The 27,580-nt window shown below is 40.2% G+C and overlaps 2 protein-coding genes across 7 annotated transcripts in view; one reads left to right on the forward strand and one right to left on the reverse strand.

The window, feature by feature from the left end:
• The first annotated feature begins 436 nt into the window (after window positions 1-436).
• The window catches only part of LYPD1 (LY6/PLAUR domain containing 1), a 67,070-nt gene continuing 39,926 nt past the window's right edge, over window positions 437-27,580 (forward strand). For 4 of the 6 annotated variants that reach the window (XM_050916046.1, XM_050916044.1, XM_050916045.1 and 1 more), the window contains exons 1-2: window positions 456-536; window positions 1,932-2,069. In XM_050916046.1, the coding sequence (XP_050772003.1) occupies window positions 485-536; window positions 1,932-2,069 (190 nt within the window). In that variant the 5' untranslated portion in view covers window positions 456-484. Of the gene's footprint in view, window positions 537-1,931; window positions 2,070-22,117; window positions 22,368-27,580 lie in introns of those variants that run through there. The other 2 variants (XM_050916043.1, XR_007768283.1) reach the window with 2 other exon arrangements.
• GPR39 (G protein-coupled receptor 39) overlaps window positions 22,700-27,580 on the reverse strand; it is a 123,484-nt gene continuing 118,603 nt past the window's right edge. Inside the window, exon 2 of the mRNA XM_050916030.1 lies at window positions 22,700-23,227. Within this exon, the coding sequence (XP_050771987.1) occupies window positions 22,710-23,227 (518 nt within the window). The 3' untranslated portion in view covers window positions 22,700-22,709. The remainder of the gene's footprint in view (window positions 23,228-27,580) is intronic.

Consider the following 27,580-nt stretch of genomic DNA (forward strand, 5'->3'; position numbering starts at 1 on the left):
ACGGGGCAGGGGCAGAGCCCGCCTCACCGGTCAGTGTAGATCAGGGGCTCGGCTAGCTATGACCCCCCCGCCCCCCCACACACACACACAGGGGGCAGGCGAGGGAGCCCGTTTCCAGGGGCGGGTGGATTAACTGGGGAGCCCGTTCCTACGGGCGGGGGGGCGCCTCCCTCCTCCCCACCCCACAATAACTTTCTCCCGCCCCCTTTCCCGAGTGTGCCGGGAGGGGGCCCTCCCCTGTCACATGGTGCGGGGGAGGGGGGCAGAGGGAGACTTTTCTCTCCCCGACTGCCCCCCAGCTCCGGCCAGTCTCGGCTCCCAACTCCTGGCGGCAGCGCGGAGCCGGGCGGGCGATGCGGGCTCCCGGAGCTGCTCTCCGCAGCGGCGCGGGGAAGAGGCTCGGCGGCACCGCGCCCCGGCTGCCCGGCTGCTTCTGATGCGCCGCGGCGGGTGCCGCGCAGCCCGGGGGCCCGGCTCCACGAGGATGTGGCTCCTCTTCGGCGCGGCCACTTTCTGGGGCTTGGTCCTGGCGCCAGGTAGGAGTCGCGGGGCAGCGCGCCCCTGGGGGCCGGGCCGGGGCAGGGCGCGGCGTGGGCAGCCGCCCGGCGCCCACAGCAGCTCCCCGCTGGTCTCGGCGCTGCCACCCGCTCCCGCCACGCTGCGAAGTTCGCGCTGCCATTCAACAGCTGCTGGCCGCAACTCCGCTGGCGGGGCGGCCCCTTCCCCCGGCGCCCCGCGGGGAGCCTCTGCCCAGCCCGTGCCCCGCTGGCCGCCCGCCCTCCCCGGCGCAGTGCACCCGCTCCGCTCCTCTCCGCTGCTGCGCCAGGATCAGCTCCGCTGTGGGTCATCGCTCGCCGCTCGCAGTCTCCAGCACTGAGGCCAGCTCCCTGCGCAGCGCTCAGCGGCCAGCCCGGCTGGGCGAGTGCACGGAGAACAGCAGCGCTGCGGCGCTCTTCCAGCAGCCCCTAGCACTGAGCCCAGCACCGCTGTGTGGTGCCTGGGAAGAGCTCGGTGCTGGGTCCCTTCTCCAGCCTCCGCCCTGGGAGCAGCGCCGGTGTGAACTGAATCGGCACCGTCAGCCAGGCTCGGGGTCCCCGCTGCCATTTCGCTGCCCCCTGTGAGATGCACGAGGGACCAACTCTGCCGGGGTCCCCAGCGAGCTGCAGAGGGCCCAGCAGGGCTCTCTTCGTGCAGCGCCCCGTTCCCTGACGTGCCCGGGGACAGCTCCTCTGGGTGACGATGTAGGGGAGAAGCGGCTCACCTCGAGCAGTCCCTCCCCCCCAGCGGGGAGGGCTTGTGAGAGGTTCCTGCACTTCGTGCTGGAGAAGGACCTAGTTTACATGATAAAAGAGGGAAGCGAAGGCTGCTTTGCAGCTGTAATTGTGCATGGCAAAATAGTAATTAAATCATTTGTAATTAATTAGTAGTTAAGTAAACCCGACGGCACAGATAAGCGCTGAAGCGCTTGTGTTAGCCCGGTTACTGTCCCCCGAAGCACGGATAGTTCTTATCCCACTGCTTTAAGGGAACTCCAGCGGGGTAGAGTGGGAGCTGAGCGTGCGGGGTCGGTGGGTAAGTGGTATCAATTTCATTTTAGTCCTGTTCTTTGTACTCTGCCCCCTGCTGGCTGCAGCCTTTGCTGTTGCTCCCCAGGGAGTTTGGCTAATTAAAAAAAGTGAGTGGTTGGCTAGGGGTTGCTTCTCTCATGTAGACTGCCCGTTTGTACATAGTTAGCTGATTATAAGAAGCTGGGTAATTATAAGGCATAGCCTCAGCTAAATGGGCCAGGTTTGGAGACGAATCTTTTGGCAAAACCCATATTTTTGCTTTGCTGTTAAATAGATAGGAACAGCAGAGTGAAGAAAAAATAAGTAGCATTTTTTTTTGGCATATGCAGATCTAATCTGAGCAAAACTCTTTGTCTATTCCAGGATTTGGTCTGCAAATACAGTGTTACCAGTGTGAAGAATTCCAGCTAAATAATGACTGCTCTGCTCCAGAGTTCATTGTGAACTGCACAGTGAATGTTCAAGACATGTGCCAGAAAGAAGTAATGGAAAAAAGTTCTGGTAAGAACTTAATAATGACACTTTTCCTTGTTTATTTGGTATTGTTTGGTGCTCTTAGCTGCATTTGTTCATTTTTCTCTAGTATGACTTTTTAGCTTAAGGCATATTATGTTATTACTCAAAGGACTTTGTCTCAAATATATTTCTCTGATGCTTTAGGATAATTTTATTTTAAAATTGAAAGTATTGAAACTTACACAACAAATGTTAATAATGATGTTAAAATATGGTCTTAGTTTAGATTTAGTTTCAGAACACTGGAAAATTGATAACAAATTCGTTTAATCTAATTATAGTTAATTACATGGGCCTTTCCCAAGAGATGGAGGAAAAGTGCATTAAATTAGCAATTCCTTCTTTTCTTTATTTACTCCAGCAATTCACACAGAGTGAAGGTTGATCTATGAGATAGGAAGCTGAGCTATGGGCTTTCATCCAGAAGACAGTGAGCAGAGAAAGACAGGCCAATAATAGAATTCAAGTGGGCATTGTTGAAAGAATGAATTAGGCATATGGATGTTATCTCTGAAAATTCTTTTGGGACTCTGTCACAGTTCTAATTAATTTTAGAATACAGTGCACTGCTTTTAGTTTTTATTCAAAGATCACTAATATTTTCAAGAGAAAGCCAACCATGTTTGTTCTCTCCGATGTTTGTTCTCTCCCTATGGGTTGGGCTGTAAATCAGTCCATCATATCAAGTACTTCAAGATATTTTTAGAGATTGGGGGGCTGGTGTTTAGTTTGTGAAACTTCAGGACCTGTCATAGTCATCTAACTGGTTAAAAAGTTCCAGCTTTATAAGAGACTTTTGGGTTGGGCACTCTGATAGAGGAAAAGTGTTTGTCTGGTTGCTATTTCATATAGTTGCCTGCTGCTATCATAGCCTCTAGCTGTGATGTTTGTAGGGCCAGAGAGAGCTAGGATAGTACTGGCTCTCAGGAGTTCCTCTAATTAGATATGACATGCACACTGAGGAGTGGGGGTTCAGGTTGAGAAACCCGTCTACAAAAAGCAGGAATCCAGAAGATGTGTATAGATGGGAGTATATCACTCATACAGGAATTACAGGTAATCATAAATAAGTGGGCTGAGTAATGAGGATAGGATGACCCTCATATGGGGGAGTTCAGTTCTGTTCGGTGGGTTCAGAGGATAAGGTCCGACAGAGTAAGTCTTCAGGTACCACTCATTTGGACGGAAAGGATCTTGGATGGACATAGTGTCTCACAGCTGAGGGCAACAATTAATACATGCCTGTTGATTAAGATTATATAGGACTGTTTTGATGTTTATGTAAATAAAGCTGCAGCCTGTCTCCTTCCAACAATACCTGATTCCCTCTGTTAATGGGAAATGTAAGTATAGCTACAGGTCTTGAAATGTAAAATAGTTTCCACATAAACAAAAGTGATTAATACTCTTAAAATCTTCCACAGATCTAAATGCTACTTATCAAGGTATGTATCAGCAACTCTGATTTTACAGCTAACCATAGATTAATGCCCTCCAAACCATGAGAAAGTGGTAAAATTGCCTCTTTAGTAAATAGAGAATGCATTGTTGGCATTCTTCTCAATGCAGGTAACACCATACACATAGTACTGCACTTCTAGCTACTTTGTAAAGTTATTGGAACTTGTTCTGAACAGAAAGAAAAAGATATATACTTAAGGGAAGATTAGTCGCCATTCAATAAGAGAACTCAACTTGAAAATGTGAACATATTTTGGGTAAAAACACGTTTTTCTCTTTGCTTCAAACATGAGTATCTTCTTTCAAGAAAGGAGTATTTACTTAGAGAAGGTAGTAGAGGTTTGAGAACGTTATGGATTGTGAGGTGCTTTGAACCTATGCATAATTTTAGACAAATATTTGAAATGCAGTTTGAAAGCTTTGCCACATGCACCCCAAATATTCTATAAGCTTTTAAATAGTTTTGAATGGATGATGTGGAGGAGTCTGAAGTGCTGTACAAATCCTATATAGTCAAATACAGATCCCTGCCAGTAAAACATGTAAACTATACTCATTTACCTTTTGCCACTTTATATCCTCTTGTCCTCTTCCCTTGCCACAACATTTTTATTCCAATTAGGCTGACCAGACAGCAAGTGTGAAAAATTGGGAAGAGGGGGGAGGGGGCTAATAGGAGCCTATATAAGAAAAAGCCCAAATATTGGGACTGTCCCTATAAAATCAGGACATCTGGTCACCCTGATTCCAATGTACAATTTCAAACTATAACTGCCTCCAAACAAACATCTGTAATCTTGTCTTCAGCTGAATGTTAGACAAAGAAATGTTTGCAGTCAGTCCGCCTTACGCAAGGAATAGTTTGCTTGAGTGTATAGGTATCCAAAAGATTTAAGTGTAAGCCATTCACATAGTAGGTACGGACGACTGACTTGTTCAGATTAAAAACATCAGATCAACAACTGAGTTTGTAAACTGGCTGATTAAGCTTGTGTGACTACGTTAAATTGAAAATATGAATGATATGGCTGCATAAACTTATTTTCACCACTACAAAGAAACTGGTTTGCAATAGATTAAATAAAGGTAGAGAAACATTTTTATGAAATGTTCTTTCTATTCTTTTACCTGGGCAATATTACATTGCCTATAATGAAAGTCTCTCGACTGAGGTTTGAATTTTCCCATAGATACCTGTCATGCAGTGTATAGCAGACTACAGTTCATTCTTATTTGGCTTTGTTCTGTAAATGTAGCTTCTATTCATTTTAAGTTAGAGAGTTATAAATTCCTGTGAAGAAGTAAATTTAATTTTTAACCTAATTATTTAAATTGAGTGAGATTTGCAGTACAGGTTAAGCTTCTCAGTCAGTTCTAGAAAAGACTGGGAGTAAAGCAAGGAGGATTCAGTTAATCATCTCTTATTGGGTTTTTTTTTCTTGTTGATATTTAAATGTTTAAAATAAAATGTCTCATTATCACAAATTTCATTTAATAATTCAACTTTTATTTTATCAGGTCATTTTAAAACTCAGTTTTAGGTGCTTATCATTGAAAACTGAAATGTATTTCAAATATTGATTTTCATTTTATAATAATATTTGAGTTTGAATATTTAACCCAGTATATAAAGAATGTGCATTTGCATTTACTTGTCAGTATAATCTTGTAATAAGTTTTTTCCTCTTGACTAGATACTGTAAAAGGAGTATAATTTAATTTTTATAGACTATCCAATTTCTGCCTTTAGTAAAATGTAGGTGTTAGTAAGCAAAATGTTGCATGTTCTCCTAAACCTTATTTAAAAGTTAAATGCAGTATATTGAGATAAAGTTCATGGTCTGAATTAGTAACCTAATAGACCTAGTCGCCCATCCTTTGCAACATACATTAATCTATTTGTCTATTTTGCTGTCAAGGGAGTCACTGATTTACATGCTTGTATACATTTTAGTCATAAGCGTGTAGGCAAGGGTTATTTTCTTACATATTTATTAATGCTCATTAAGTTTAACAATGACAGTTCAGTGGTTCAATTTTATTTCTATACTAAGCTCTCTCATTGATAAAACAAAGGAGAACTGCAATTCTAAGAAGCTTTGTTCATTTATATTGTAAATACTTGCTTAAGCCTTACTTTAGTCAAGACAAACCACTCCTGTTTAATTAAGGTAAAATGAGGCTTAAGCTATGTTTAAAACCTTACTCTACTCAATCTAAGCATTCTCAGAATTTGCTTATAGAACCAGTTTTATGAAATGTATTTCATCCCTAGACAAGATATTCTAACAATCCTAGGTAAAATATGAAATTTTACAAAAATCCAATTACGAACACCTTGGATTTTCAAAATACTGATGAATCCAGATATTGCAATCATGCATATTTAAATCAGATCAACATAAGCAGTACCAATAAGATGTGTCCAGTAATGTTACAAATTAGCTCTATTTCCTAATTAAAACAATAATAATAAAAGTGGAAAGTATTTGGGTGGGAGAAGCAGTTAAGCATGTACCTAGATGGGTGTCTATACTGAACGAATATACCCTCTTCTCCCTCCCACCCCCCAACACACACGTACTGTTATCAGTTTATATTGCAATAGAATGTACAGTCTATGTACAGATTTGGAGACTTCATGAAGTAAATGACAAAAATGTTCCATGTTTCAGTACCGTTACTTATGCATTTTGCAAGACTAAGTTTTAGGTGGTAATGGGAGATGGCTTCCAGTGGGAGATGCAAAAGAGCCATATTTCTCTACAGGGAATGCACTTTGCCAGCTAATTAGTTAACCTAGTCTTTAAAAAGCATCAATGCTTCTCTTCTTTATAGGGAAGAACTGTGAGCTCTGGAGGAGGCACTGAAGCCCATATCAAATACTTTTGGTGCCATAGAAACTAACATAAGGGATAGGTTTTTAAGGTTAGCCTTCCAGCTGAAGAAGCAGCTGATGTTTGCAAGCAGATTACATAGATGAAAAGTTTGATGAATGAGAAGCATTCTTCATGATATTAATTCCATTTGCAACTATTTCAGGAAAACGTTGGTAACTGATTTTTTTTTAACTGAATTTGAGCATTGAATCTTCAAAGCCGCTGCTTTTCAAAGTGAAAGTGAATACAAGAAGAAAGAAACCTAATGCACACTTCTCTCCTTTGGACAGAATGAAATGTTTTGGCTATTCATGTGTTTATTATATATAAATAAAAGAAATTCTAAGAAATACAACTTTTCTTCTATTGGTGAGGAGTGACCTGACCACATAGGGCTTGATGCAAAACCCACTGAATCTAAGGGGAGTTGATCTTTCCACTGACTTTGATGGGCTTTGGATCAGGCCCGTAGTCTGCAAAGAGATACAGAAATGCAGCAAATACAGAACCCAGTCAATCTCCAAATGGAGAAAACAGTAAAACCAGCATCAAGATGTGGTACAAGGCAATTTCTTATCACTATAAATAATGATGTTTTTAAAAATAGAATAAATCCAGAAAATGAACGGTGTAGAAGGAAACCAACTGTGAAGGGAGAAAAATCAAAGGAAAGAGTTGAAAAATGTAAAATTCTTAGACCATCTCAATGCTCAGTACAGTAACTCCTCACTTAAAGTCGTCCCGGTTAACATTGTTTCGTTGTTACGTTGCTGATCAGTTAGGGAACATGCTCATTTAAAGTTGTGAAATGCTCCCTTCTGAGGTTTGGCAGCCACCTGCTTTGTCCACTGCTTGCAGGAAGAGCAGCCCGTTGCAGCTAGCTGGTAGGGGCTTGTAACCAAGGTGGACTGGCAGCCTCCCTATCAGCTCCCCTCTCCCTAAGTTCCCTGTGCTGCAGCCGCCCAGCAGGCTATCAATTGCCAGGCAGGTCAGTTGTCCCTCCTCATACTGTCATGTGCTGCTCCTGCCCTCTGCCTTGGAGCTGCTTCCAGAGACTCCTGTTTGCTGTGCAGCGGGGGAACGAGGGGAGGCCTAATGTCAAGGTGTCCTCCTCCCTCCTGCTCCTGCACCTCACTTACCCCTTCTCCATATAAAGGAGGGAGGGTCACGGAGGGAGGGAGAGAGAGAGAGCGCCTGGGGCAGCAGCTGCTGTCTCAACTTTCTGATCCACTTGAAAAGACAATGCACTTAAGAGTGGGTCAGCTTACTTAAAGGGGCAGTGTGCATCTCTCTGCCCCACACACAAGGTGTGTGTCTGTCTCCGTCTGCTATGCTGTCTCCCCTCCCTCCTGTTTGTGCTGCCTTGTGTGAGAGGCTACATTAAAACGTGTTAACCCTTGAGGGCTCAGCTGAGTGCTACTTCATCATTTAGCAGTAAGGCATTCCCTGGGAAATATCCCTCCCTCTTCCACCTTCTAACTTAGGGTGACCAGACAGCAAATGTGAAAAATTGGGACAGAGGGTGGAGGGTAATAGGAGCCTATATAAGAAAAAGACCCAAAAAACGGGACCGTCCCTATAAAATCGGAACATCTGGTCACCTTACTCTAACTTCACCATCTCAGCCAAGCTTCACAATCATCATAGCTGTGAACAGTATTAAATTGTTTGTTTAAAATGTATACTGTGTGTATATCTATATAATACATAGTTTTTTGTCTGGTGAAAAAAATTTTCCTGGAACCTAACCCCCCCATTTACATTAATTCTTATGGGGAAATTGGATTCGCTTAACATCGTTTTGCTTAAAGTTGCATTTTTCAGGAACATAACTACAACGTTAAGCGAGGAGTTACGGTTGCTATAACAGGCTATTGAATTTTTAAACAAGGCTTCATGCTCTTGCTACCTCTCAGTTATGTAGCTTTTAAATCTAATTTTCACTGTTTCTGTTACACCATTCACCTTGTATCTGCATTAGAAATGCCACTTGGAAAAAGGCAACAAGTATTTTGCAATAGGCCTTACAAAAAATGTTTCTAAAATCCCATCTTGCTATCTAGAGAAATTTAGGTTAGTTATAAAGTTTCCCTGTAAATGAAGTCACCTACAACCTCATCAATTCAATACACCTGCAATAAAAGGTTCTCTTCATTAAAAAAAAAAATTACAGTGGCATTTTCCATGCATAGACTCATAGACTCATAGGTCAGAAGGGACCAATCTGATCATCTAGTCTGACCTCCTGCACAAGGCAGGCCACAGAACCCCACCCATCCAATTTTATAACAACCCCTATCCCAGGACCGAGTTATTGAAATCCTCAAAAATGGTTTGAAGACCTCAAGCTGCAGGGAAACCACCAGCAAGTGACCCGTGCCCCACGCTGCAGGGGAAGGCGAAAAACCTCCAGGGCACCTGCCAATCCGCCCTGGAGGAAAATTCCTTCCCGACCCCAAATATGGCGATCAGCTAAACCCTGAGCATGTGGGCAAGAGTCACCAGCTAGCACCCAAGAATGCATGCAGTTGTATAGAATATTGCAATATAATTAAAGCAATTACTGTAATTGTACACTTAAAGTAGTGCCTAGAAACATGATAGTCATTTCACTGGTGAATTTTAATTGCTGTTTCTAAGGCTCTTCATGATACTGATTTCCAAGTCCCTCCTTTTATCAAGCAGACGGAATGTGATGTTAAAGTTCTACAACAACTAGTCCTACATTAACATCTTCACCTCTGATTTCTGTGCTGCCACATTCAAGCTGCACCATATATGTGTTCTTAAGGGCTACACAAGTATATACTCCTGTCCTGCACATGCATAACTCCCATTGACTCAAGGAGCAGTTACACATTGGCATCAAGAGGAGAGTGTGCCCTGTGTACATTTATTGACAAAAGATTATAATAGCCAACAAAGTTTAACATCTTCAGAATCTCTCTAGGCATTAAGGTTTTATAGGTAATAGCTATAATCTTCTTTAACTTCATCTTTATCACTTAAAAATTTACAGAAAGGAATATGTACCAATTCATACAGTGATTTCAGGGTGTGTTTTCTTAAAAAAATGTCAAAAGTGATTATGGTCTTTTGTTTTAATACCTCAGTGGCATTGAAAATAAGGATGGGAATGAAGAGATGCACATATCTATTTTGATCATTTTCAAAACTAAGCTAACACTTAGCACAATATATTTTATTAGTATTTTTCAAATGTATAAATTAACTTAGTGCATGACATTGTTAGCAAATGGCATCTTGTTCTGCACTGTTTGATGCTCAGCAGAATCGAAGCATAGTAACCAGTATCCATGGCACCTAGATCCTTTTTGTTGGGGGTGTGAATAAAAGTTTGAATATGAATAAAAGAATTATAGTATATGTCATTAACTTTCACTATATGCTGTAAACTTTGAGATCTGGATATATTACCATTCAGAAACTGTTTTCAGATGCCAAAGCTGTAGGGCATGTTCTCTTATTAATAAATTGCTTTCTATTTTTCGGTTGCCTACAACACTACAAAGCAAGCAGGAGATAAACTGAATTAAGTGCATTAGATAAGGTGAAACCATGGAGAGTATAATAAATTGCTTTTTGTGTGTGTTTTAAATACAGTAAAGTAATGACTGAGCTAGTTGTGGACTTCAAGTAGTTTATTACTTGAAAACCATGAAAAGGATCCAAATGCAAACGTGATGAAGTGTTGTATTATTTTAAGGAAGTTGTGATATCTGGTCCAGTTCATTTCATTTCTCACAGGTCATGGGCAATAGCTTTTTATGTTTTTCTATTTCTGGGCTTGTCTGAAAAATATGTACAATGATAGGATATGGTGCCCATAGGCTGATATCTCTGTATTCTGTCTCTTCAGAGTACCATATTGTGCCCCACATTTCACATATAAATGAATCTGAATTTCAAAAACAATTTCCAGTGACCTGCCCAGATTTTTCTCTAACTCCCGGGGAGCAAAACACAAGCAAGTATATTTAATGACAACAGTGTAGTTATTTTCATTTTATAGCAGGGGCATCCACTGGCAAAACTGAGAGTAATCACAAATGCAGCATCCATAGTATGCAGCATTCTAATGGTAGCGTTACCAGTGACACTCTCAATGTGAACTAAAAATCATTTAAAACCCCCAAACGGTGGCCTTATCCTGCTCACATTGAAGTCCAGGACAGCAGGATCCAAAATCAATAGCAAAATATATATTTAGATTAAAACCATAAATACATATTTTAAACCACAAAATACTCATAAATTAGGTCCTTCTTTATTTATCCAGCAACACCTGAATGTAGGTTTCTGGGTTAAACTTGCAAGAGCTGACGACATTAGTCCCAGTCCTGCAAATATGTATATTGGCAAATAGCTGTACACATGCAAATAGACACACCAAACTCAATAAGGCTCTTGAAAAATATGTGGACTATTCACATGCATAAAGTTATTTATGTAAAAATGTTTGCAAGATTGGGGCCATTTAACACTCAAAATAGCATAAGGACTATGGCTCCCTAATTTCCAGGGATTAGTACTATAATCAACACTTGCAAGTAAAATACTAAACTCTGATCCTGAAAGGTAAGAAGCCTGAGTTAATCTCTAATACTGGAAACTAGAGTACATTTTGATCTCAATATCCATGATGCTTCCCTACCATGTAGAAAGAAAGGACAGATGACTGCACAAGCCAACTGTACTTGAAAAGTTGTACAATTTACTACTTGGCTGCCAGTGTACAGTAAATTGTAAAGCAGAAATAGATACAACAGCAGAAAATAAAAGGTTAAGACTGGAAAATGAAAGCTGAGGTTTGACTGGAATGCAATTGTTTGTAATCTACTGAAAAAGTCTGTCTGGTAATACAGAAAAACCAGGTGCTGCTCTTAGACTTTGCTAATCAATGCATATTTTTTAGTAGTTTAATGCCTCACTTGTGCTTTGTGAAGCTGGAAGCAATAGGATGGATTTTCCTGGGTCATTATTGAACACAATATTAACAAGCCGGTTTTGCTTTAGACTTCCAGTGCCATAATTGGAAGGCATGATTTGATGCCATGTTCTTCAATATTGTAAAATAAATCACAGTAATTCAGTCCCTTATTCACTGTATCCAGCAATTATCCTGTTTTCATCTAAGAACATTTTCAGTTCTAGAAGACATGGTCATGGCAGAGAGGTCAGAAGGCAGGTAGTCAAGCATCTTTTTTAAAAAGATGTGTTGCTTAAAACCACCTGTTATTACTGTATTTGCACAAACGATTTAAAAATCAAGGCCTTGAATAAAACAATTTTTTCAAATAGTTGCTGCAATCATTCTAAGCATAAATTGAAATTGTATATGAAAAACTATTTAGGCTTGTCTACACCAGGAGTCATTCAGACGCAGTAAAGAATAAGTCTGAAATGACTGTCCACACTCGGAGTTGTTCAGAAATAGCTATTGCACTTTAAATTCATAGCCTGCCTTAATCCAAATTAACACTCAAGTCATACAAGCCCTTAGGAAGAAAACACTAAGATAATGGATGTAGTTTTTATTACTACACTATGCTACCTAAGAATCTAATTTTAATGGATATACTTGCTTCTTAATACATTCATAGGGTCCAATTCTGGAATCCTTACTTACATACCAAATGAGTGTCCTAATCACTTGGCTAATGAGCTTTCAACCCAGATTTAGGCATCTAGTTCCCTTTGAGGGGCAGGGCTCATGACACACCGCTCTCCTTGGCATTTGCTACCAACAGTGGGCTCTCCCTCTCACTCCATTGGCTAGTTTAGGCAACTCCCAGCTCAGCATGCTGTGTTTTGTGGACCCCATTTTGAGGTGTCTAATTCTCCCCACACAGTGTAGAGGGCATGTGGGCCCCTAACTCAGGGTTTGTGAATTCCACTGGTATCAGCGCACCTGAGAGTTAGGAATTGCTTTACTTAATCCCCTTTGTGAAGCTAACACTTTGTTTCTTGAAACCCTTCTCAATAATTGCTATTCAGTAGACTAAAATGAACACACGTTTGGGCCCAGTTGTGCTGTCAGACTGCTGTGCATTGGTGGATTGTTTTAAATTCAGTGTTATAACTGGTCATCTATACTTGAATGGGTCTCAATTTTTGGTTGCCCTGTTGCTATTTTCTGTTATTCTGTGTGAGCTTTTCTTTATGCTATGGCTGATCTGTTCTGCCATAAGCTCTTTAGGCGGGGGCCTTGCCATCTATTATGTATCGAAAGCACTAGCATATTTTGGGCAGTGCCAGACAAATAAATATAAGAAAGGTACATTAAAGGCCTATAGAAACTAGTGATATAGCAAAGAACAAGACATAGAAACCTTCCTTCTGTACGCCTGCAGATGCTAAGTACCTTTTGTTTTGCTGGTTTGTATTTGACAGTTTGTTTTTAATAGAATAGAGGTACTAAAAAAATGCCTTCACAGAGCTGGAATATACCATATTTTTTGCTCTGTGTTGCTTGTTGTGTGCTTCATCTGCAGCATATGCAGTAAAGAAGTCCTTAGGGTAGACATGCTTTGCTTACCTTACCTTATTTTGAGGCAAGAATAGTAGAATCTTTACTCATAGTCATAAAATATGATCGTGCAGCTACTGTGGTACAATAGGCATTCATTTATTTCAGTGATAGGGGAGACAGTCCAATTTATGCACTGTAGTTGTACAGGCTAAAATGGGTATTGGGCATGAAATAGCCTCCCTGTGGAAATTCCCATTGCTACATGAAAGGACAGGAACACCATGCGCTAGGGACCGTAAGGAGATTGCATTACCACATGGGGCACGCCCTGATTGCCAAAACCCCCAACTAGCTCATAGGCTACTGTATGAATGGTACATGCAACATTGCTGTATGCAGAGGTTTGTTTGAATGGGTTTTCCCCTCCACGGTTTATTGTTTTGTTGGACCTGGAAAACGCTAAATGACTCATCTACTGGCTAAGTCTACACTACAACCGCTGTGCCGCTCTAGTGCTTGAGTATAAATGCTGCCTACGCTGATGAATAGCTGGGTTGATGGAAGCGTTCATCCATGAACCTAGTACAGTGTGCACTGATGGGTAGGTTGGCATACCACTGTAAGTTCCTAGTATAGACCAGCTCTTAGCTGTATGAAGCATTGTATAGTGTGGAACAAATAAGTTTTCCTGTCTCAAAGTGTTTATAGTTTAAGGGCCCAACTATAAACCTAAAGCAAAGCCAGAGACATGCAATGCTACCCACACTAAACAGTTTTGAACCCAGGGCTCCTGACACTGTTTTAGACATAAAGACAGACCCTGAGGGCCAGTGCCATGAAGGGCCCTTGAATCTCACTCCCATTTTTAGGCACCACTGTGCTCTCTCCCTATTCAACTGCCACCTAACCCTGTAGGACTCTACATTTTGCTGTAAAAGGCCCCATGGCTCCTAAATTCCTGTGTCTGCACATGCACAGTACTGCCTCAGACAGGCAGCTGGGTGCATATGTCATGCCTGTTCCCCAGCATGATCCCATTCCCTAGCATTTCTGCAGGGTAAAGCGCATGCCTCCCTCCACACAAAATGGGGTGGTGGAGGAAGAGGCAGAGGCAGCAGGCACCTCCCTTATAACTTTTAGCCCAGTGGTTAGAGTACTAGACAATGGGATATTCTGATGGGGCGCTCTCTCAATCTTCCTGATTGTAGCAATTCCACTTTACTTAAATACTAATTGGACCAGAGGATGTATGAGAGTGACTGACTCTACAGTGCAGTGGTGAGGGCACTCGTCTGAGATGTGGGGAAAACCCTGTTCAAAGCCCTTCCTCTCATCAGGCATAGAGGGGACTTGAACTATACTCTGCTGCATGGTCGGCAACCTTCGGCACACGGCCCATCCGGGTAATTCACTAGCAGGCCACGAGACATTTTGTTTACAGTGACCCTCCCCACCCCTCACTTCCCCCACACACAGCTCCCGGCCAATGGGAGCTGTGGGAAGCAGTGGCCAGCTCCCATGGACCAGGAATGGTGAGCTGCAGGGGACCATGCTTGCAGATGGTCAATGTAAATAAAATGTCTCACGGCCCGTCAACGGATTACCCTGATGGGCTGCATGCCGAAGGTTGCCAACCCCTGGTCTGCTGCATCCCGGCTAAGTCCCCTAACTCTTATAACCTTTATCCCAGTAGAGTCCACCTCCTTTCCCTTCTGTTTTATGTGGTGTCAGGCACCTACTTTTTTTTTTTTTTTTTTTTTTTTTTTTTTGTGAGCACTAGGCTTAGACACCTGCCTCAGTCTCCTAATTCCAGGAGAGAGTTCCCAGCTTTGCTTGCAAGCAGAGATAGGCATGTAAGTCTGGGAGCTGTCTAGCACTGTGAGAGAATGGCCGCTTAGGCAACACGTTCTCATTTGCATTTAATATTGACTACCATAAGCAGCTTTCCACCTAGCATGCTGGCTTTTGTGGATCCCATTTTCAGGTGCCCGTCTCTCCCTATGCCCTCTATTGGGCATCTAGGCACCTAACATGGGCTCCGCAGATCATGTGGTTTTCAAATGCTAAGCGTTGCAGTGGTTAAATACCTATATAGTTCTGGGCCTAAGAGATGGGTAATATACAAGAATACATCGGGGCAGGTGCTCCTTCCACATCTGCCTTTGAAGAAAGCAGGTGCATATTCAAAAGTGTGGAGGGGGGGTTAGGACAAGAGTAAAGGGACTTATTGAAAATTTATTAGGAATTTGTTCCAACCAAATATAAATGTGACTGGGCCTGTTATACATGGTCTGTTGATTAGGATCTTGGGAAATCACATGTACACATTATTAAATCTCAGTAATGCTGCATTCCTTGAAGTCTAGGTTTGATATATTTCATAGGATACAAGATGTACAGCAGTAGACACTCCACTCTTCCAACCTTGGTTATTCAACCTAATGTACACCAGTTCAGTACACTTGTCAGCCTGGATCTGCTACTCTAAGCTTTGTTTTAAAAAGCTTACCAGGAGTTGTATGGTTTTGTAAATCAGGGTAGAATTTACCTTCCTCTATTTTTGGTAAAAACTCGCAGCAAATCCAGACGTGATAAGCAGGAGTGACTTTATATACATGTTATTGATACTCGCAGGTGGATACTGGAACTGAGCTCATTAAGTGAACCCTGTTTATTCTGTGCACCAAGAGAGGCAGGTATCCTATGGGAAAAAAATAGTTTGTGATCATGTAATTAGAGACTATATCATAACATATAGGCACAAGGAGAATGAATCAAGGTTGCACAGGCAGCCTTAAATTTGTCATTTCCCAGTTTGAGTGCTTGACATGGCAACCTTCATAAAGTTCTTTGTGTGTCATTTTTTGTATGATATATAGTACAGTCTTAGAGAAATGAATGTGTGGGGGTAGGGTATATATTTCCTCAGTGAGTGGTGGGGTAGGTATTGTTTTGGACCATCTGGCATAGTCTAAGTTTCTATCAAAACATTGTTTACATTGTAAAAATATTAGTTGACCACCAGAATTGTCTGAGACCTCTAAACTTAAGCAGCTTACATGACATCTCAAGGGAAAAAAAAAACCATGGGATAGCCATCTGCTTACCCACTATCATAATGTAAAAGGAGCCACACAGAGAGATGTGGCAACTCCATTTATAGGTGGTGCATTAAATTGATGATTTATTTGTATTTGAACCAATGGTCTTCATTACTGAGCAGTGAAATCTGTGATGGTAGAAGACAGCATTGTCTTAACACCATTAACAAGGGGGTGAAATTGTTCAGGCAGATGTTTCCAGTAGTAATTTCAGAAGGGGTGAAGGAGGACAAAAGAGCATTTCCATCTCCAATCTTCGCCACCTAAAAAGTGAAGTCAGAGGAAAGACTGCTTTGAGATATACAAGCAATAAGGCTTCTAGAGGTGGAAAATCCAGAAAGGATGACAGTTATCTAGCCTCTAATCCACAATCTAATCATTTCTTCTGCATTCATTCTACTACCTCAAGAACTCAGGACCAAAGAGCTATGAGCTTGTCTTCTATAATAACCATCTCTAAGATTTCTATGATTCAGGGCTTCATATCTTTTGCCCCAACTTGTACCAAAATGGTATGGGGAAATAAGAGTTGTATTTGATTAGAATTGAGCAAGAAGAAAGTAAATCGCCTTGATTGGCAGCATTTTTTCCTATTTTTCAGCCTACTTGCTTATCTTTATTGTACCTTGGGAAGGATTACAGCTGCCAAGCACAGCAAAAATCTTTGTCCGTATAAGTTGAGTTGCTACCTGACAGCTCCTAGAGTCATCTTGAAAATGCAGATACTTTCTATGTAGCAACAGCTCCTTTGAACGCAGATCCATCTGTACTTTTTTATTTATAAAGATATCTTGGATGTGGAGAGTTCTAAGGAAGCCAAAGAGCTGCCACAAACCCAACTATAAGAATGCTGCACAGTTTTAATTATCTAAAGAAGAATATGAGTCTAATTCAGATTACTGCTACTGCAGCTGGAAATGGGAATAAACACTCATTGGGGAATGGAATTTCCAATTGGAAGAAACAATCACAAAGACGCCACAAGAGATGAATGTTGCAATGAGGTTTTATTGCCAGTCAGATCATGCATTCTACTTAAGCATGAATGTGTTCCATCTGTGCATGAAACTACAGTGCTAGAGTTTTAAAATGCCACCTGCCCTGCAGGAATTCAGTGTTTCTTTTTACAGGAACTCTATTATTCAATTGAATTCATGCTGGAGATAGAAAGCCCTTAATGGCAGTTGAAGTTAAGACTGAAGGTGTATATGATCTTCCTGATTGAGGTCTTCAGAGTTCCCTGGTGAAAATTAGGATGCTTACATTTGAGGGCATGAACAAACTGTTCACAGCAATGAACATAGTCTTTCAGTCAAAGGAACATGACTTGGAGGCTCCATCATGTCAGATACCTGAACCGTAAGTCACTGTGGATGCAAATCATGTGGAGTGGGGAGAATCATGTGTCAAAGAAAAATGCTCAGCAGCAGCAGAAAAACTACATATAAACAGAACAAAATCATGCACCGCTGTTACCAACATTCTAGAAGCTTAATAGTTAGGCAGGGAAAAATCAAGATTCAATGTTCTTGACATGGATGACCTTCTAAATATAGATGATTGGATGAGCCAGAAGCCTGCAGATGAGGGAGAGGACTCATCACCAAGGTCTGTTCTTCTAAAATAGAAATGGGAAACACTCAGCATACCTTTTCTCATTTAATGCTGATACAAAAGCAGTGATTTCTCAAGAACTAGAGAAAATTAGCTCTAGGAATGGCCATGCAAGTAGCAAGGCTGGGACAGGGCTTTTTCCCTTCTAATGCTGGAGAATAAACATGGACAAAGCACCAGACATTTAAAAAAAAAAAGAGAGAGAAATTGGGATGTTAGCATAAGGAACCTACCGGGGTAACCCTATTGGAGCTCCTGGACAGGAATAATCTATTTCCAGGGTCATCCACATGAAACTTTGATATAAAATCATAGAATATCAGGGTTGGAAGGGACCTCAGGAGATCATCTAGTCCAACCCTGTGCTCAAAGCAGGACCAATCCCCAGACAGATTTTTGCCCCAGATCCCTAAATGGCGCCCTCAGTGATTGAGCTCACAACCCTGAGTTTAGCAGGCCAGTGCTCAAACCAGAGCTATCCCTCCCCTACCTCTGTATAAGAAAGGGGAAAAAAGCCCTTTTAAACAACATTTACCCAAAATAAGGAGGATGCACTTCTGTCCTTAAGGTGAGATACCATGGCAGCATCAGTATTCAAAGATGAATCCAACATAGTGGGTGAAATCTTGGCTCCATGCAGGTCATTGATTTAATTAAGATCAGGATAAGAATAAGATAAGAATTTTCTGTAGATAACTTTATATTGGCATCGATTCTGAAAGTTTCACTACACTAGAACAGTACCAGTTTGGAGGCAACATGCAGGGAATTGATTAAAATAAGACCAATAACTGCTTTTTCTCTCCAAGCAATATGGCTGAGCATTGGAAATAATTTCCCCTGGGGCATAAACCAAATTGACTATACTCTGGGGAGGTTGGGGAAGATGGCTTTGTTCTGCAGTAGCTCTTACTGCTTAAGGCCTCTACTAGAACTAGTGCACTGTTCTCTCTTCCCCATCCACATAGCATTTAGCCAGTGGACCTACATATCATAGCTGGCTATCCACAAGCCACACGCCCACCTCCTTGGCCTCCTCTCCAAACTTGTGCTCAGCCTCAAGGAGCCCTTGTTGCACTGTGATTCATGGTGTACATGGGCACATAATTCTTCTAGTGACTCCTCCTATCCTTATCTCAACCCACCTAAGGAGGAACTTGCCCACAACTATTAGTGACCACCCACAGGGGGCAGGATTTAGAGAGGGTTAAAGATGTATGTATGTAATTTTAAAACTACACTTAAATCCTTTCAAGTCAGTGATAGTTAAGTACGTACTTAACTTTAAGTATCACTTAAGTGCTTTCCTGTCAGCTAATTTGGTTATACATAAAGGTTTATGCTTCAGAACTGTACATTATGGTTGGCACAAAAGCTTAGTATTGAGCATTCTGTCATTATTGTGTTACTGAGGGGGCCTTGGGTGGGCAAGGCTAAGCAACAACCCAGAGATGCAGCTATGAAATTTTCAGTTTCTGTGCTGGGAAGCAGCATGGTCAACTGCATATGACCAAACGCTGGAGTTCGGAGACCTGAATTTTAACCCCGACAGTCACTGACCTGCTCTGTCGCTTCACCTCTCTGTGCATCATCTGGAAAGTGGGGATGCTGATACTTACTTGCCTTTATAAAGTGCTTTGAGTTGTACTGATTAATGCATAATATTAAAAAAAACTCTTAGAAGTAGGGCTGTCAAGCAATTAAAAAATTAATTGTGATTAATCGCACTGTTAAACAATAATAGAATACCATTTATATAAGTATTTTTGAATGTTTTCTACGTTTTCAAATACCCTGATTTCAATTACAACACAATACAAAGTGTACAGTGCTCACTTTATTTTTGATTACAAGTATTTGCACTGTAAAAAAATATAGTATTTTTCAGTTCACCTAATACAAGTACTATAGTGCAAGCTCTATCATGGAAGTTGAACTTACAGATGTAGAATTATGTACAAAAAAACTGCATTCAATGTAAAATTTTAGAGCCTGCAAGTCCACTCAGTCTTACTTCTTGTTCAGCCAGTTGCTAAGACAAACAAACAAGTTTGTTTACATTTGCAGGAGATAATGCTGCCTACTTCTTGTTCACAGCATCATCTGAAAGGGAGAACAGGTATTTGGATGATATTTACATGCCAGATGCACTAAAGATTCATATGTCCCTTCATGCTTCAACCACCATTCCAGGGGACATGCGTCCATGCTGACGACAGGTTAAGATCAATAATCCAAAGCAGTGCTGACCGACGAATGTTCATTTTCATTATCTGAGTCAGATGCTACCAGCAGAAGGTTGATTTTCTTTTTTGATGGTTCGGGTTCTGTAGTTTCCGCATCAGAGTATTGCTCTTCTAAGACTTCTGAAAGCATGCTTCACACCTTGTCCTTCTCAGATTTTGGAAGGCACTTCAGATTCTTAAACCTTGGGTCAAGTGCTGTAGCTATCTTTAGATAGCTCAGGTTGGTATCTTCTTTGTGTTTTGTCAAATCTGCAGTGAACGTGTTCTTAAAACGAACAACGTGGTGGGTCGTCATCCAAGACCTGTTATAACAACGAAATATATGGCAGAATGTGGATAAAACAGAGCAGGGGACACTCCACCAAGGAGTTCAGTTACAAATTTAATTAACACTTTTTTTAATAAGTGTTATCAGCATCGAAGTACATCCTCTGGAATGGTGGCCGAAGCACAAAGGGGCATATGGATGTTTATCGTATCTGACAAGTAAAGACCTTCCAATGCCGGCTACAGAAGTGTCATGCAAATGTCTTTTCTCACTTTCTGATGGTGTAAATAAGAAGCGGGCAGCATTATCTCCTGTAAATGTAAACAAACTTGTTTGGCTTAACGATTGGCTGAACAAGTAGTAGCACTGAGTGGACTTGTAGACTCTGAAGATTTATATTGTTTTGTTTTTGAGTGCAGTTATGTAACAAAAAAAAAATCTACATTTGTAAATTGCACTTTCACGACAAAGATTGCCTTACAGTACCTGTATGAGGTGAACTGAAAAATACTATTTCTTTTATCATTGTTACAGTGCAAATATTTGTAATAAATGATGTATGCTTTGATTTCAATGACAACACAGAATACAATATATATAAAAATGTTGAAAAAATCAAAATATTTAATAAATTTCAGTTGGTATTTTATTGTTTAACAGTGCGATTAAAACTGCGATAAATTAAGATTAATTTTTTTAATCGTGTTTACTTTTTTTGAGTTAAACATGTGAGTTAACAGCGATTAATCAACAGCTCTACTTAGAAGCCAACACACTATACTGGTTGGCATGTTATTTCAGAGTAAAGAAACTAAGAAGTAAGCAGCTGAATGTGCGTTCCGGGCATTTTTTTTCTTTGGCTAGGGCATCCCCTTTCCTCTCAGGCTGACAGTGTTGGCCTATCAGCTTGGACATAAAAATCAAAAGGTTATGGGTGGTATCTTAGAAAGCAGCCATCAGTGGCCTCACTTTGCTCCTACTGAGATAAGCACTTTTTAAAATCCTACTTAGATCTAGAGAGGAATGAGGTTTTTATTAATCTTGAATGCATGTAACACCTACTAAGCATTTACTACACTTCCACCCCTTCCTCTCCCTAACCTTCCCCCAGGTAAATTGGACAAAAAAACCCAAGGATTCACAGTTGTATTGTGTGCCCTATCCAAATCCAAATTTCTGTCATATCACATAAAGGAAAGATCCTTGAAGTATTGAATTGTAATACCTTTATTTTACAGCCTAATACAATTTTTAAAATACAGGATTGTGTGCATCAGAATATAGAGTGTACTGCTTTTTACTCAGTTAAAAACAGTTCGAGATATTGGCTTTTAAAGGAACACCTTCAACTTTAAAAGAGATAGATAATTTCCCTTCAAATTGTGTTTACCCTCTCCTAAAATAACTAGAACTGAACAAAATTAGAGAAATCTTTGTTGGTTTTCCTTGTGCATTGAACAGTGCTTTGTGTTTAGTCATTTCCCCCTCCCAATGTCAGTCAGTTACCCATCTTTGTATACTTTTTTCCCCACAAAGTAACAAGAGCGACATTTTTAAAACATTGAAAAAAATGTAATTCTAAAGCTACAAAAATTGTGCCAGGGAACTCAGGCCGGTAAAGTGTCTGAAACTCAAGTGCCTTTTGAAATTGACTAGATTTCTGTTTCAAAGCTTTTAACAGGCATTCCTCCAAGGGATTACGTTTTTGGTTGTAAAATGTATGGCTTTAAAATGCATGTTGTACAACATTAAAAAAAATCTAAAACAATGGTTTTATTTTCATAGCAATGCAGGGATTTTAGTCACACATCTGTTATTCTAACTTATGGAAGTGATGAGGCTAAATCCCCATATTGACTTGAAAATTTTAACCAGTATTCCCAACTATCTGTCAGACTCCTCAAACAGGATTCTAGCATACAGCAAAAGCATGTTCATATCAAGCTAAGTAACTTTTGTTCTGTGTCACAGGAATCCTATATCGCAAGTCCTGCGCATCCTCTGCAGCCTGTCTCATAGCCTCTGCTGGATACCAGTCTTTCTGTTCCCCAGGGAAAATGAACTCTGTCTGTATCAGCTGCTGCAATACTCCACTCTGCAATGGACCCCGGCCCAAGAAGAGGGGGAATTCTGGCACAGTGCCCAAGGCAGGCATATTAACTACTATTTTGCTCTTAAAATTGGCTCTTTTATCGTCAGTGCGTTGCTAAACTTAAAGGATTTTTTTTGTCCTGGCATTATTTGTTCCATGTCCCACAAGACCCTGCTGTTCTTTTGTTGCCATCCTGCTAAAGAAGAGTTTGGTCAAAGAACCGCCTTCCTCATCCTGTTTTTTTTCTTTTGGTCAGCAACTAATAAATTCAGTTGTCTGATTGAATTTCTAGTGTGCACTTTAAAAAACAAATGGCACACAAACTCATGCTCCATTTGTGTAATTGGAAACAAGTCTATCAGAAACAGCACTTAAAGAAGATATAGTTGATTGTTCAGTTTGTAGATCCTCAGTTATTTTAATTTCCATGTTATGTTTATTGCTAGTCATCTAACTTTGCCTTACACGGAGTCACATTTCATGTTCATGAAAGCCATTCTGTGCAGCTGGACTGGACTCTAAATTAGTCTCTAGTGGCATTATTTCCAAGTTGGTCTCCGGTGATTCAAGATTCAATTTCTGTGGACTGCAGTCAGGTTTGGTCTCATTCTGAAAAGTACTTAAGAAAACAGGGCCCTTTCTAGAAGAATTGCGCTTAGATGAAATGAAGATCAATGGACGCATAAAACGGCTACTGCTGGTTCGAGAATTCAAATTGGCTCTCAGAAGTTTCTGTTTGTTGGCATGTTCTATCGTCAGATGGCAACGGAGGACCTGTAGAAATACAGTTCGGAACTGCTGAGAAGAGATGTTGTACAGGAGTGGGTTTACCACAGAACTGAAGTAAAAGAAGGTGTCTGCAATGGGAAGAAGGGTGATATATGCTCTGAAGTAGGGCACAGTCCAGTCCTGCTTAGGTTGAGCGGCAGCCATGATCCTTCGAATCTGATTTGGCATCCAACATATTGCCAGAGTGGCAACAATCAGTCCTGTGAGCAAAGGGAGAGAGAGAAAGAGAGGACATGTGAAACAAATCAAAGTATTTAGTCTCTCAGTTTTGCACTTACTGGGTAGGAAATGGTACCGATTTTTCAGTGTTTTGCTTGACAGCTTTTTCTGCTAGTAGCAGCTATTTGATCAAGTTCAAGGTCATTGCAGTATATGATTGGATAAAGATCGTGTAAGATTGTATTTATTTCTACCTGTTGGCACTTGTTAATTTTCAGGTGTTCTTTCACTGATATTTATATCTTTGGAAAGAATCGGATTTTTTTTTTGTTCCTACATTTGTATTTTCCCTTTTCTTCCTTTTAAAAAAAATATAGCCATATTAGTGCAGGCAATACCCAGAAGAGATCAGACAGTTTGTATTTTACAAAAAATATATATACATAATAGTATATTAGGCATTATTTTTGGTAACTTTCCTCTTACAGAAGATATTTTTAAGTAAAGTATGTATGGCTCTTTTTAGGGTAATTAAGAAGATATATGTTGGGAATTAAATTCATCAATGTAAATGGCACGGGAAAGACGGAAAATGTAAGCAGTTTGCGATAAAACAAAATGTGTTCCAAAAATGTGGCATCTGATCATTCTGTATTTACATATAATGTGTCACTGCATCACTGCTGTACATTATCTACATTTTTAAAAAAGAGAAACCTTACCTAAGTAGACATCTAAGGATTCTGTCTTTATGGAGAAGCTTTCAACAAAGAAACAGCAATAATGCAGTCTCTCTTGTGACAGTAGCATTTGAACAAATCTATCAGAGTACTTTTCACACCATGGTAGCACAAGGATATTGAGGCAGAGAAGGGAATGCAGTCTGAGTTTTGAAACTACTAACCTCTAGCTAATATGGAAACAAATGCTGGAAATCCTAACTTCTTATCTGAAGATAAAACAAATTCAAATATAAATACTCCAAGAAAATGTACTAAAAATTCAAAACTTTACAGTTTCCACTATGTTTTTCTCTTTTCATCAAAGGTGCCCTGTATAAAACACTTAATGGTAGCAGCAGAGTCTGCCTCCCCTACAGTTAGAATAGTCCTGTAGAGCTCTGCAGTGCAAGGCAGCACATTTCACCAGATTTTTTCTACCTTTAACTTTATAGTTCTGAAATCCAACTTGCTTCTCAACAGAAACAAGCATTCTGCTGATTCCTTTCAGTAAATTTGGCTTCAGAGCTACAGCCCACCTCTTGTTAATTCTAAAACATAGAAAGCAGAAGAGAATAATTGAATGGAAAGGATGAGATCACTTTAGGGAGACATGGAATTCTAAAACAGTGCATTAGATAACATTTGTTGGCTTGAAAACCAGTATTTTACTGGAGTCAAAATTATGAATGTACAGGAAAAGATACAAGTTTTTCACCACTTAGAAAGTTCCAGGACTCAAAAACAAGCAGTGTGTGTATTCAGTGTTCTAAGAACTGCAGTTTTCACATTTTAATTTTTTTTCCAAGATTCTTTAATAAAAGTATATTCATTTTCTTAATGGGAGACCAGTTTCCCTTCTCTTGTAAAAGGACTGCCACAAATTTCTTCTCTCATTGACCCACACTGATCAGTTGAAAACCCTCTTTTCTGAGAATTCTTTCCCCCAGAACATTTTAATGAAATTTAATTTTAGATGACACTGCTGCCCTGAAGGATTGGGGGTGGAGGGATGGTATCTCAGACATCAATATTACTGTATTTATAGAGGCTGAGGAAAGGAGAAGTAGGAACCTGCTTGTCAGGTAAGTGACCAGAGGAGACCGTGTGGCCTCATCTTTTGTTTCTCTGCACATCACCTTTCATTCTGTTCTCTACTATCCCAGTACCCTACCCCTCCATCATCATTCTCTCTGTAGATGTCCTGTAACATTTTTGTACTGCATGTCCCTCACCTCGCATTTTTTTTCACTATGTATGTTGCATTTCTTTGCTAGAATATGAGCTTTGTGCAGAGTTCCAGACTTCAGTGCTTTTCTTTGCTGCCAGCACTATAAATATCAAAGAGGCATGGCAGAGAGAAGCAAAATAAACATCCTGGGTAAGAACTTTTCTGATGGATCATTTACTTAATTAGCACTCTTTATAGAATAGCAAAGGTAGGTTATTGGGCTGATTTTTGCACTCTACAATCTAGGTACTTCTGTGGCCCTCATCACCATAGTATCTGCAACCAAATTCTTATCACACTACAAAAGCTTGTTTACTGTAGAGTAAATCAATTTGTGGTTTTGATTTTTTTTTTAAATTACAAGTCATTTTATCCTGCTAGAGTATATAAAGACCAAGGAAGGAGATTCTACTGTGAAGATCTAATCTTTTGAAACCAGGGTTTTAGTTCCATTTTTAAAGCTCTAACATAATGTCCTCAGTCTTCACATTTTTATCTTGCATTCTTTGACATTGACCTTTATTTTGAGTCTAAACTGCCAAATGTGTAAGATTCCTCCCTATATTCTTCAGACATGTCTGTTCTGGGGGAACTGACTATTTGGGCACATGTACAGCAAGTGAAATGAGCTATTTGTGCCCTTCTGCGGTGTCACAGAGGTTAGTCTTTTTGGAAGGAGGAGAGGAATTTCTCTGTAAACTTTGTCATTTTTAGAAGGACAAGTAATTATTCATTTTTACACTTGGGGAAAAAAAGGTCATTGTCTTAGCAGAGAAGCACCATGCAAATAAACATGCTGACAAAAAAAATCATGTTTTATTCTAGCTCTTTGCATTTGGTTCACATACACTTAGAGTTACTTCATACCTCCAAGGAAAAGCTTTACATTCTCATTCAGGCCTTAATATAATGTATTAAATATTTTGACTGAGTTATTGCTACAATCAGTCTGAACTTGTACAAGCTCGGGGTGAAGGAGGGGATAGTATTTGATATGTAATGTGAAGAATGCACTTACACATTTGTGTATGAACGTCAGTGAAGATCAGTGAAATGAGCTCACATGTAAAACAAACTGTTTTATACCAGAATTGATACATATTTTCCCTATGACTTCTGCCCACACAGATCAGTCACCTGCTGCATATTATAACCCTACATGTTTCACCTGCTCTGTGACCGCCCCCAAAAGTTTCATTTCTCCTCTAAATTACTGTACTAAAATGACAAAAGGCATTAGCTCAGGACACAGATTTATCCTTTGAGTATTATTTAAAAACAAAGTAATGCAGATGTCTAACAAACTGTAGCACTTGGTGCTTGAAATTTCCAACAACATTAGAATCATTATGCATGGTTTAATCTTCAAAAGTGCATTAAGCCATGCAGTCAGAGGCTTGGGGGCCTTGCAGTAGCTGGTTGAACACATACTAGTGAATACATGCCAGCTTTTAAGTAAGAGTAACTGTCTGCACTTACAATTCATTTAACATTGGACTCCGTTATTTCAGCTAACTTAACAAAACTCATGCAACTCAAGTGCTTTGAGATCCTTGGATGAAAAGCAAATAAATTTAAACATGAAGCAATCTGCACAACACTTTGTCCCAGCCAGAAGTGGCCCATTCTGCTAGTAATTCAGTTTTAAAATGTAACCCTCCTTTTTAAAAATTGTGCATTTCATTGTACAAATCTTGACAAATGGTTGCAAGTTTAAATTAAAATAATAGTATTAAAGCTTCTTTCGGGAAGCTACAATATCTAATTTTCATAAGTGGTAACGGATGGGCTTTGTAGTAAAGCAAACCTAATGCCTAAGAACTGATGACATAAATATGCATCATTGGCACAGAATAGAATGAGTTTGGCGGTCATTTCTCTTAACTATACTTTTTATGACTCAAAACATTCCCCTGAGCTATAGAATGCTAAATTAAATTCATTACTATCTTTACTGGGTGATTTTAAATACATTCCAGCTAACAGGAGCCAAAGTCTGGGGGAGCAGACAGGGATTTTCTGCAGGTTTTGCTTGTTCCAGTGTTGAACAGACCAGAACATGCCTGATGGCTCTTTCCCCCTTTTCTTTGTTGTCAAAGTATGTTATTTCCACACTACAACTAGGCACTGCCAGCCAATCCACAGAACCTGGAGTCATCTAATGACATTATAAAGAACAGTCACTAGGATGCTCCAATGCATATTTTTATTTTGATGCCATATTCTATTAACCACTTCCATGGTCACTGTCACATCACGTACATTCTCCTTGTCCATTCCAATTATCCTGTTTGCCCTGATGATTAATATTGCATAGGAATCTGCTCCTAGGCTGATTCACAGTTGGCAGCAGCGGGGTTAAATACTAAACTTTATTTTTCTGTAATTAATGGTACAAAAGAGGGTTCTCACATCTGCTTGTAAACTGACATTTAAATGGCAAT

This window comes from Gopherus flavomarginatus, chromosome 10, assembly GCF_025201925.1.
Source record: "Gopherus flavomarginatus isolate rGopFla2 chromosome 10, rGopFla2.mat.asm, whole genome shotgun sequence".
Lineage (NCBI taxonomy): Eukaryota > Metazoa > Chordata > Testudines > Testudinidae > Gopherus > Gopherus flavomarginatus.